This window comes from Pseudoliparis swirei, chromosome 17 (assembly GCF_029220125.1).
Source record: "Pseudoliparis swirei isolate HS2019 ecotype Mariana Trench chromosome 17, NWPU_hadal_v1, whole genome shotgun sequence".
In the NCBI taxonomy this organism is placed as follows: domain Eukaryota; kingdom Metazoa; phylum Chordata; class Actinopteri; order Perciformes; family Liparidae; genus Pseudoliparis; species Pseudoliparis swirei.
This window is the reverse complement of record NC_079404.1, coordinates 13,204,657-13,217,159: the sequence shown is the minus strand read 5'-3', so window position 1 is coordinate 13,217,159 and position 12,503 is coordinate 13,204,657. Positions and strand designations below refer to the sequence as shown.

At 42.3% G+C, this 12,503-nt stretch overlaps 1 protein-coding gene across 1 annotated transcript; it reads right to left on the bottom strand.

Moving 5' to 3' along the window:
• Positions 1-2,508: 2,508 nt before the first annotated feature.
• zgc:123010 (uncharacterized protein LOC641500 homolog) lies at positions 2,509-11,707 on the bottom strand. Its single transcript, XM_056436119.1, has 16 exons — positions 11,552-11,707; positions 9,132-9,214; positions 8,966-9,046; positions 8,774-8,830; positions 8,476-8,685; positions 8,143-8,256; positions 7,722-7,767; positions 7,432-7,522; positions 7,196-7,337; positions 6,979-7,083; positions 6,737-6,830; positions 6,576-6,609; positions 6,398-6,475; positions 5,006-5,108; positions 4,797-4,912; positions 2,509-4,702 (listed from the first exon to the last, which is right to left on the bottom strand). The coding sequence occupies exons 1-16, from the start codon at positions 11,607-11,609 to the stop codon at positions 4,567-4,569; spliced, it is 1,548 nt and encodes a 515-aa protein (XP_056292094.1). The 5' UTR covers positions 11,610-11,707; the 3' UTR covers positions 2,509-4,566.
• Positions 11,708-12,503: the final 796 nt, after the last annotated feature.

The following is a 12,503-nucleotide window of genomic DNA, read 5'->3' as shown; positions in this document are numbered from 1 at the left end:
ACTCATCAGTTTCAGGATGCCGTGTTTAGCACCTTTGCAGAAATTGACTTCATACATTATGAAACTGTGTGTTTTAATGGCCTCTCTGAACCTCTCTTCTCAAATATGGCAGACGATGCTTTACACAACTGCACGCGCACAGCGTTACAAAACCTTCGGTTAAACGTGTGTAAATGTACCCAACAGCAAGAACTCTGGTTCCAGAATAGTTTCAAACATCAAGCTCCGAGTGTCTTAAAGAAGCTCCCGATACCACAGGGTAGATATTTCCTTGTTGAGATGGCCGCAAACCACGACCTCTAAAATAGGCCCAGCCTCACCGTAGCCAATGGCGCACGTGACTGATGAGAATATGCCCAACAGGAGTATGTTACTATAGGCTAACCTATCATCATGGCACAGCTAAAAGATTTGAGTCATCAGCGTCGATCCAGATACAAAATGAGGAAAACGTCCTGTGTTGTTGTCTTCCTCACCGGAATCACTTCGGTGCTCAGTCTTTATCCGATTTAGGTTTCCTCAAGATGTGTTCTAAGGTTCTTCGACATGTTTAAATCTTGTTTATTTATTTTTTGAGTCGTTTCGGGAAGATTTGGGACAAATTTAGCTCCATGGACATTTTTGGCCTCAGGGTGTTGTGTTGATAAACTGTACTCCAGTTTTCAAGTAAACCTCAGTGGCAACTCTTTGAGGCAGCGTGGTTTATTCATAGCCATGAAAAATTACAATCATGACAGGGGAGGTAGGAACCGAAAAACATCAACCGAGACTGAAATAACACTTCCTAGTATGTAGTGTTCCTACAGGGTGAAAGAAAGAGAAAAAAAAACATATGTTACATATATGGGTATATGTGTGCACACGGGTTAACTTTGAAGCCGTAATTGAGATATTTGTGTGTGCGACTGATGGTGCGACTGGGTGGCAGAATGGTGGTCCCTCCCTGACTGGTAAACCCGAACAGGAAGAGCAGACCCCCTATTAGCGGCTCCAAATCAGAGGGATCACCGAGGCCGGCACGGAGAGGAAAGACAGATGTAAAATAAAGAAATAATAAAAAAGGAAAGGAGGTTGCTAAGGTTAAACATATAAATCATTGCTACGTGTGACATTCCTCCATAATAAACGTGATGCACTGTTGTGTATCAGACTAATTAAACTAGACCAAACAGGTGTCCCTACCTGTGTGCCAATAGTTAAACGCTCAGTGTGTGTGTGCTGGTTTCAGGGCCCTCGGAGGGCCCTCGGAGGGCGAGGAGTATGAGCGGAGCAGCTCTCTGTGGCAAAACCCTCTCTCCCTCTCTCCCTCCACCTCTCTAATTACGCCGACCGAGCCGGCTCTGCCCTTACCCACAATCTGTGGAGGCATGAAATAAATATATGCTCTCCAACAATAAACAAGTGCTTTTTCAAACGACAGCACCTCCTCAAGCTCACCCCCACTGCCCGGGCTTTCATGAGGCTATCCCTTGGAGCATGTCGGCCCGTATAGAGGAGAGGTTGTACAGGTTAGAGAGCTGAGAGTGCAGAAAGCTACATCGAGCTTGACCTCCTTAGATCAAGCGTCAGAGGCCGTCTTTACCAGAACATCAAGGTGTGCTAAATCAGGTGAACTTATTCATAAAATCAGGTTGCAATTTAGAGTGTGTGAGTGTCATCTGATACGTTTTTGGAAATCTTTAGAATTGTTTCCTTTTTTTTTTTAAAGGAGTTGCATGCAATTTCAAAAGGGCACTTTACCAATTGATTTAGTATTGTTTTATGTCATAGTCACAAAACTAAATAAATTGGTCACAGACGAGAGGTCAAAGCATCAGAGCCCGAAATATCCCGGTTTAATTCCGAGAATGAATTAGAATTGCAACGGAGCAACTTTATAAATGTCAAATTTTTTTTTTAAACCAACCACCTATAGTTGTTATTGTAGGCTTTCAGTTATTGCATTAGTTATACATTTTGGAAGGCATTACACAATTATTTTCTCAGCTTCATGGGAAAATCTGTGGAGCGCTGCTTTAATTTTGCAGCGTTTGAACATTCACTTGCATGGACTACACATGCATTCACATCTCAGCCTTCAGGAACTCTCTATTCCAAATGACATGTGGGATAAGGGTTGCTTTTCCCACACATTCCATAGTGTTAGCGACATCTCCATCTCCCACTGGTCTGGGTTACAGAATCCCGAATTCATCCCCCATGCTGGTGTCTCCGACTAGTGATGGGTTACTATCACTACCTACCCCCCCCCACACACACACACATACACCAGCCAGGCCTGCTTTGATTTATAGCTTCTGGGTTTCGAGTATCAGGAATTACTTGGAGGAATACATAGCTTTACTGAGATCTCAAACGATCACATATTTCAGTGCAAACCTTTCAAGTACAACACCGCCACCTTGTGGCAGGCAGGAAATCTACAGATAATTCCTGCTGATGACATAAGTAGAATAACTGCATTACTCAGACATTTCTTCCCCAGTTACTCATGCAGGGACTCAGGAATAGGTGGTTGGAATACATTTATTAAATATATAAAAGACTCGTTTTGCAGTGCAGTAAGGGTAATACAAAATATTTGGAAGATTAACAGGATTGCAGTGCTCTGGTTATTGACGTGTATAGCATAATTAAAAATTCATTTTCCTAAAAAAAAGTTTAAAACAAGGTACACATATTAAAAAGATACCAAATAGTTACAATTAAACCCAGGGAATTTGTATGTCCAAATCTGGAATATTGATATGTTATGGTAACATTCAATGCATTGTATTAGTCTGCTAAATGAAATGCACTGCCAGTTAACAGCACCAATCAAAAGAGAAATGCGCAAGTTCAACAACTACAGACATACGGTTTGGTGGAACTCCTTTTTCACAAGTTTTAGCCACAAAGCGGAAAGTTAATATGAGAAAAGCAGAAGTGCAGCATGTGACTGCGTTTGCACCAAATGGCTCTTAATAATGCTTTCCTCTGAAAGCCAGAAAGAAACACAAGAGGGGATTTACCAATACAATAAAAGGCCAGTAAGTGGAAAACTGTATTCAGCTCTTAAGTTATGTGGTAATATGGAAGAAAGTCAGCATAAATAAGGAAATAAATACTCACTATGCTGTGCATAGTTTACTCATAGATGTAGTGTGGACCTAAAGCAGGTGTTGTTGCCTAGTGCTGAAACATTAAAAAACAAGGCTCTTTATCATGCAGCCATCAGATGAAGCATTCTTTGGTTCACTGAAATACTGAAATGGAGGCCCTAAGGTTAAAAACACTGCTTTTTATGATTAAAAAGTTCTGCAAGTGGATTATGTTACACATGTGGCCATGAATGTGTGTGTGCACATGGCTGAACATATTTTAATTAAGGCACAGTCCTGTAGTATGAACTTGTTTTTCGATCCACAGGCATTCAGTGGGCGTGTGTATGTCTGACAGAGTTGGCACTTTCCTTTTGCATCGCCATGAAGCAGCTCAGATATTTATATTACTTCTTCCATGCCGCACAAAATTTGCTATGAAAGACAATGAGTCCTCCATAAGTTGTACCGACAACTGAACAGACGTGCAGTGTGTCTATTCAATCTTTCTACAAAAGGGGCAGCCAATAAATAAAGTGAGATTGTAGATATATATATATATACACACACACGTATATATATATATATATATACACACATACATATATATATATATATATATATATATATACATAGTCCATAGATTAATACTTAAAATGTGTGATCCTCGAGACAACTGTGTAGGTCTAATGTACATTTACCCATGCAGTACAGTATAAAAGGCATAAAAGAACTTCATTTACTCAGGGGAGGATCTAAAATGTCGTGGAGGTCTGATGGTAAGTCTTTGGTCTGGCGGACAGAGCATTAATATTGGAACAGGAACAACAAGTGGGAAATACCAGAGTACCAGACTGAACCACAGACTGGTGAGCAGTTGTGGGCAGTGGATAAACCATGACTGTTAAAAAGTTACTGTAATTTGAAAATAGGGAGGAACACTGATTTGTGATGGAATTTCTAAGGAAGGAAGGTCCCCAGGATCATCACTGAAGAACCCGAAAAATCCATACTGAGTTCTTTCATTACTGCGGTACATGACAGAGCCATTACTTTTCCCGCATAGTGGACCAAGCAGTTCCTCCTTATGCTGCACATCTGTGAGGTTAGGTTGTGTCCCCTAAAGCTGGAATAGGCCACCTTGAGCCATGGAAGGCTGCGAATGTGAAGGTTTTCATTCAAAACAGGGACGACACCAGGTCATTCTGGTGCTCCCCTCTGGCTAACGTTGTCTACGGAGCAACATTGTTGATAAAAGACGCAAGTTGAAATACAGATCTTCATGCTCCCAATCCTTTGTGGCACATGTGTGACGCTCCCTGTCTTAGAGCCTGAGAGCTGGCTCTGATCCTTTGATTATTCCAGTCCGTTCTGCAACAGTAGGTGTACAATAGCTCAGAGAACCTAGTCCAGTAAGTACCGGCTCCTTTGGCACACTGTGTATCCCACTTTCCTGCACACTACTGAGGCAGACAGTAAACTGAGTTCAGGGCTGCCAGGGCTTCCTGTCCTTGCTTTTCTGATCAGGAATGTGTTTGTAGCGACATTTGTCCCCAAAATGGCAGCCGGTGGTTCTCCAGAAGTAACACTCGTCTCCATTGACTGGGCCACGCCGTCGTGGCCTGGAAAGAGAGAAAGATGACAATTAAAACTGCATTCCTGTTGTTTGATTCCAGTGACAGGGAGTTTCTAATGTGAGGCTGAAGTGCTTCTCACCCAGCAGCGGCCTGCTCTGTGACGGGGAGACAGGTCTTCAGAGGGGCGGGAAGGACCTTCTGCGTGCGGCGGTCAGGATAGCGCACCACTAAACGTGTGTTTTCAATACAATAACCCTGTGATAGGAAGAAGACACACAACTAAGTCCATTAGAATATTATTTAAAAACAGACAGAGAATTGGACGAGGAGCGCCAAATGAGTACTCACATTTACTTTCTCCATGGCACGAGCAGCCATGTTCGCATTCTTGAAGTTGACAAAGGCACAGAATCTCTCGTGCAGAACACGGACACTCTCGATCTCACCGTGCCTGAAATACAAAGCAAACTACTTCAACCACCTTGGTTAAATATGGAATATAGTGTATAAGTGTTTGCTGAACTGTCTTTCCTATTCTTGATTGTGACTTCATGTCACAACCATACTTGGTTCCATAGTTGCTACAATGCACAGGGCACTTTATACACAGTGAACCTCCTTTTTTAGTGTTTATTTCAATTTTTAGTATTCATGTTGTACCTTTAATTTAAGTTATTGTAATTCTGCGTGGAAGGAGGACCTAGCAAAGTAAGATTTTCATTGTACGGAGTAACTGTTATGTGTATATGACATTACAAATATCTTGAATCCTGAGTTCGGAATAGGACTTTGTGTTTATCTAGACCAGGCCTATTCAACTAGCGGCCCGCGGGCCGGATACGGCCCGTTTGAGTTTAACTACGGCCCGCAAGACTGCCTTCAAATCAGTATAGCTTGGTAAGAAAAAATAAAACTGACGGACACGCCTCTTTTATACAGAGACATTTAACCCAGAGCCATTGAGTTTCACTGTTGCCTCAACCAAACCTGTATGGTTACATCTTTATGTTACGCACCCGTGTTGGTTGCCGTTGTTACACCCCTACTGGTTTTCAGACCTACTGGTTTCCCTGCGCGCGTGCGTTGTGTTCTCTTCACATCTGCAGCAGGGCTCTGTCTCGCGCACCAGATTTGTCACACATTCACAAACATATTGCTGGAGATCTTCAAGCCACCGTTCATATCCATGTCGGCGGTTACGATTGTATAAGTGAGCAGTGCATCACAGCCACGGAGGAAGAAATACATTTTCGAAAAAATAAAAATAAAAAGATCGCCCGACCTGGTTTCGATCCCTTTCACGCAAAAGGAGTCTGCACTCAAAGACACGCAGTCTGTGCGCTGCACCACCAGATATTAGTTTCAGCTCAAGTAATTTATATATTGATCCATTAAGTCACATTTCTTATGTTTTCATGGGAACAGTTTGGTTTGGGATCTGAAACAACTGGTTGCCTTGAGCGGATATTTACACTTTGAAACATGTTTATAGTGATGCTTGTTCGCAACACTTTTGCCACACAATACCGACGCATTTTCGTGTGTGACTGTTTACCTGTGGAAATATACATTACTGTTTTTAATTTTGAGCCATTATTTGATCAATATTCTGTGCGGCCCTCACACCCCCCGTGATTTTCTTATTCGGCCCACTTGCTACTGAAGTTGAATAGCCCTGATCTAGACCCATTTCAAGTCATGGATTAGGTTAGTTATTATTGTAATGGGATAGAGTCTTACATTTTAAAAATGTCCCAGAGGTGTTTCTCCGTTAACTCAGTGGTCACATTTCCCACCCAAAGCGATGGGCACGGGCTTCTGTAGGAGACAAAGAATGTGACTGAAAGCAATAAAATAGTTAATTTGTGGAAACCCTTCTGACCTTTGGCTTTGATTGGACAAACAAATCGTCACCTACCCTGGTTGCACAACGGACGGATCGAGGCTCCCAGCTGCAGAACAAAAAGAGCTTCAGAAGAAGAAAGGCTGTAGGATCTTAACATATAGTTACTTCTACCATTACTCTTCAGTGTGAGAGAAGAACTGCTGGCCCTTTTTAAGATGTACGTGTGATCTTACCCCTGGCAGCATCAGAACAAGATGCCAGAACTGCCTGCACAGTTGAACATTTCTCCAGCAGTAGGACACTCTGCACTTCTTCAAAACCAAGCTCCTGAGAAGAGCACAGAAACAGACGGGTCAAGAAAATAAAATAAAAATGACATTGCATAGTACATTTTTAGAGAAAGCTGTGGTTAATTTAATTTACAGCAACCCAAGCTTACAGGAAACACCGTGCCACGTTGTCTGAGTGTGTTTACCATTAACTGCAGCACTTTGCAGTTGAAGAGGTCATTGACAGCCTCCTCACAGTCTGTGTCAAATTTTAGCACCTGCTCCATGGCCCTCTCGGCCTCACTGTACCGCTACAACGCACACAGAGACCCACAACAATGAGTTAGTAAAGGCTCCTCTTATCGCATCACGAGTGTGAGGCGATCCAGTGGAGACGTCACTGATTCTATTCTGAATACCAACCTTCATGCCCATGAGAGCGCTACCCTTGCGAAAGTGTCCCTTGGGCCAGTCTGGGGCCAGCTGGATGGAGCGCTCAGCGTCCGCCAGGGCCTGAGGGTACTGCTCCAAACAGTAATAGCAATAGGAACGATTCCCAAAGAACCTGCAGGACGCAGTTTATTGCAATGTGTATCGGAATATCTTACATGTGCCTGAAATGCATTCATTTCCTTTGAGATCAAACAGTCGTGACGTACCTGTAATCCTTCGGATCACATTTGATAGCTTCTGTAAACATACTGGCAGCGTGTGCGTACTGCCCCTCTTGCACCAGCGTGATGCCTTTTTCTGCAGAGAAGAAATAAAATGATTGTAAACAATTCTCTGGTGAGTCAGCAGCTCAACTGACCGCGGGGCTGCACGCTGACATGCTTGCACAAAGAAAATGTGAAATCAATAATATCCCCTCAGGCAATGGTTCTTTGTCAATAAATAACCTATTAAAAAGACTGGTTGTGTGCCCCGTTATGTAAAGACCAATTCGTACCTGTCAGGGATGCACTTTTCTTGGTCATGGTGTCGGTTCCATTTGTCTGTAAAAAAAATAAGATAAAGTGTAGCGCTCAAGTATTTAGATTTTCCTTTCAAATCAGATGCATAGAATTTGCATGAATACTATGAACTGTAAACAAAAGAATGCACAAGTACATTTCAAACAGCAGAAACATCATGTTTTGGTTTTATGCATCTATTTTTTTTCTCATTAATATACTAAAAGCCTGACATGTATTTAAATATCTAAGCTTCATTCCACATCACACACACACACACACACACAGTCCACTTTTCCACACCTCAGACTTTGGAGCGGTCAGAGGTACCACATATCGGTTCCACAATAACAATAGTGCCGTTCCGATGGGAGCTCTTGCTCTAACTTCTCCTCTCATATCATCTCCGTCACTCACCTCTCTTCTGGCCTCGTTCTCCTTGTTTTCTTTGGACTTGCGGCTTGATCCTTTGGGTTTGATATGGCTCGCAGCGTTAGCAAAGAAGGCACTGCTCACATCCCACTCTGGCTCCTGTGGGACACAGAAAGTTTTGCCATCCAGGCCTACATGCATGCATACGACCACAGCTGATTCACTCGAGACAAGGGAGATATTGGCGGTACGTTCTAATGGGGCGTTTGGCTGGAGTTAAAGCCACCACACTGAGTCTTAAGCATCGATGGTTTAGAACCACACATTATAGAAGTAGAGCACTCATACAGGCATCGTAGTCTAGTCTACTTCTACTACCTCTTCAGTGGATCTGGCTGGGGGTTTCTGATGTCCTTTGATTCCTGCAGGAGCCATAACTGGAGTGGTGACGTGGTTGTAGGAGGCAGCTGCTTCCTTTTTCTGCTCCTTCTGCACTACTTCTTGTTTCTCCTCTTCGGCACCAACTTCTGCTTCTGACTCACTATCATCCAGTTCAGACTCTGCACCACCATCCTCGTCTTCATCATCCTAATGTGTAGGACCATATACATAACCAGTTATTCACCGTAAGGGCAAATGCAGAGTGAATTACTCGAAGGATTAATGTCATTATTACCCGTTCGGCACTCTCGTTTTGCTTCACCTGCTCCTGCTTCTTACGTTTTCGACGGCGCTGAAACAGATGCAGGGCTCGACACGTCAGAAAATGCATAACTTTAACCTTCATGGATAACATAATAGACGGTAGTTTTTCAAAGAAATACAACAAGTAGGATCTTTAAGGGGTGTTGGGACTTGGTGTGCTAACCTTCCTCTTGGCTTTGCGTCGCTCTGCCCTTCGTCTGACCTTCTCCTCTTCACTCAGATCCTCCTCTCCATTTAATGCATCCTAAACAAACAGACATAATGGAACATTGTACCTTCACACCTGCAGCCTGTACAATGCCCCGTCAGTTCCGACAGAATTTGTTTACCTGTGACAAATTGGCATCATCCCTTGGGTCAAGGTTTGCGGCACCACAATCCATCTGCTCCTCCGGCTGCTGGACTGGGGGGCCTGATGGGAAACACACAGATCATCAACTGTTAACAAGCGGATTATACCGGTATCATTTTTTTTTACATTGAGAAACCAGAAATCAGATGAAACATCTCTCATCAAGTGAATGTCTATTCTTCTTAACATGATGCCAGGTACAGTTTTCACAGCATATTACGCTCCATCAAGTAGTGAGGTGCAGCAAAGTAGCCTTCAGCTACATATACTTTACTAATAACAGTGAAAGTGTTGCAATAATGTTGCTTTGTACACGATGTAAGTGACTGTCTATTTCACACGTGTGTGCACATCTACAAGTAGCGTGAACTTTGTTGGTGTCCTCGACTGACAACCTGTAGAAATGAGTCATCTGGACGTCTAACATGTGTCCTCCTTCCTCAACAACCGAGTCTAACCGCAACAACTTTTAATAACAAACGGAATAACTCCAAATGACAATGGGTGGCGACAAGCACGTGAGGTAATGTAAGGAAATGTAAACATGACAAATAATGCACAGAGTTTTTGATTCAAGTTGTTTATTTGTTAGTCTTAAGAAAGAGATTTTTTTTCTGGCACTTTTCCACTGCAACGTGCTCAAAGTGCAGGCACAGCTGTTGGGAACATGGTATCTTTTCTCGGTAACCTGGTTGAAATACGAGGAACAACACTGCCTTGAATGTTGAATGCGTGTGAATGTGTGTGTATGTGTGTATGTGTGCGAATGTGTGAGTATACATGTGAATGTGTGTGTATGCGTGTGAATGTGTGTGCGCTTTGGCTTCCAGATCAAGCCATAAGCCATGAGCTGAGGTTGGCCCGATGACAGCAGATAAATGTAAAGACAAGAGGAAGCAAAACACCGGACATTGCAGGGTTCTATGTGGTGTCAGATTTCTATTTGCTTACTAGCGACAAATTCATTCTTGTTCTGTGACTCGTGTTCTGGGTCGGGAAGCTCTTTAAAAAGCATACTACATTTCATGAAGGCAAAAGAAAACAAGCAGCCACTGTACTTCCTCATTCTCTATATGTTACTCCGTTGTGCTCTGGCACATTTTAAGTAGTTCCAATAACTGCAAACAAATAAAAGATTGTCTAAACCAAGTCTCATTAGCTTTAGTAAAGAGTGAATCCACCATGTAATTAGCCGAATCAGGCGCTTTGTTAAATCTTCGCTGGAATGGAACGTCCTCCTATTAAATACATGATCCAAGATCAGTGGACAAAAGCAACAAGAATGTCTCTGTTATTCCCCTTCAAGGAGATTGCTTAAATCATCGTAGGGTTGAAAGGTGAGCTCTGTTCAACAGGAATGTAAAATAACAGTATCATCGTGGACTGGAGCTTTAACCCTGAGATCAATCTCTCTACTGAGAAAGGAGACAGATAAGGGGAACATGAATAGATCAGTAAAACCAGCGTTACTAAATCACAAGACTGGTCTGAAGTGATGTTAAAATTATGAAAGACACGCATTTACACAACACCGAGAGAGTCACAGACTCAGTGAATCAGGAACCTCTCCACAAAGAAGCGCATGCATTACAAAGTTACCAAGGACAGCTCGAGACATAACAGCACAAAGAAACAGCACAAGATTCGCTCGGCTCTGGTGAATCAGTGCTCTCACAATCTGAAATGTGACATCTGAAGATCCAGATGCACATTTCGAGGGTTGATACGAGCAGAACTTCATGAACACCAGACCCTGGCGTGGTGTTCGCAGCGAGCCGCAGTGGAAGAGCCTGCACAGCGCGCACAGGTAGCACACGTTAAGAGGAACAACGTGTGGGCACATGACATTTCTACAGATACAACGTGACGCTAATATAACTACAGTAGACGTATCACTGCGCAAGTCGTGTGCTCTAGGGCTGCTGCTGCTGCCACCTATGAGGCATCGTTATCAGCCAACAAGCACCGGGGAATGCGCTACTTCTGTCTGTCTGTAGCCTACATTAGTTTGAGCCGTAGCTCCTTCTACATACAGCAGACTTAACAGTTACGTAATTAGCGTCGTCGTGAATGTAAAAGTATCTAGATAATTTATTTAGAAACACACTCGTGTTTTAAATAAGTTGTTGCAACAACTTTATGGCACGGACTGCGCAAGCTTGGAAGTGGTGCAAGCAAGGGTGTAGCTGGCAAGAGGGTACCTTTCATTGTTTGACCGACAACTTTGTTTGAACTCAACGACAGAGACGACCGCACAACACTATCAGAAATAAACTGTGACAATGTGGAAATATCCACGATGGGATTGTCACACGCGTCTTTTTTTATCGCCGACGGGATCAATTTAACTTGTGGTTGAGTTTTTAGAAAGTTTCGAAAAAGTGGGACGTTTCTTACCGCTCCCGAGTCCCAACAGCCTGCATATATCTCTGGTGAATTTCATGAGTGCAACCATCCAGCATTATCGTCTCCAATAGCCCATAAAACAAGTATTTAGATAAATGTTGAGGTCAGTGTTAACACGTTTGTAACATTGGGACAATCGATACAGAATCTCCGGGAATCTTTGGTGGTTTAGTCCACTTCCTGAGCGTCAAACAGCGACGCTGGGTCCACCCTGAGCAGCGGCGTCTTAAAGGCACAGCGCACCGCTATCGATTAACCAATGGTTCAGATTATTATGAGACAAATTACATTAATTTATGCCTGGCATGAATAAGAATTATAATAATATCAGTAAATACACAAATATGATCACTTCTATTAACATACGGTTTGTTTTAAAGACATTATTCTGATAACAATGTACTACTCTATGTACCACTTAATGATAGCGGATGTTTATTACAAATAACATCACACAAAGGTGGAAAATACTTAGTAGGCTACCGTACATTTACTACAGTTTGCACATGCGATTTAACAAAACAAATATTATCTGACTGGATTTCTTGCATGTTGGTTTATTGACTTTTTAAGTTAAAAAAAGAGGTACAAAAACAGATGAGTGACATTTCCATCTCCAGTCTAACTATATTCTTTCAAGACTTTTACTTGCCGAGGTATTTATCCATATTTGTCTTGATGGCGTTGAGAAAGTCTGTGGTGTATTATAATATATGATACGGTCAAAAATGAAGCTTCAAGCTTATTCTTTAGGGTCCTCCAGAGGAAGAGGAGAAACCTGTTTGGTAGCTTGTGCATAATTATATTCATTATATAATATATTTCTAATAAATTATTTATATAATTATAATTAATATTCTTTTATCAGATTAAACAGTCACCAACACAATATTCTATTCGAACATTAATTGTTTCATGTGTGGATACAGTGTTTTTCACAGAG

Excerpts from the sequence above, each read along its gene's own strand:
- zgc:123010 (XM_056436119.1), bottom strand. The coding sequence starts at position 11,609 with ATGGTTGCACTCATGAAATTCACCAGAGATATATGCAGGCTGTTGGGA. Across the intron at positions 6,831-6,978 it reads GCAAAGTGCTGCAGTTAATG|GAGCTTGGTTTTGAAGAAGT; the intron begins GTAAACACACTC and ends TGCTCTTCTCAG. Across the intron at positions 5,109-6,397 it reads CTCTGGGACATTTTTAAAAT|GCACGGTGAGATCGAGAGTG; the intron begins GTAAGACTCTAT and ends TTTGTATTTCAG.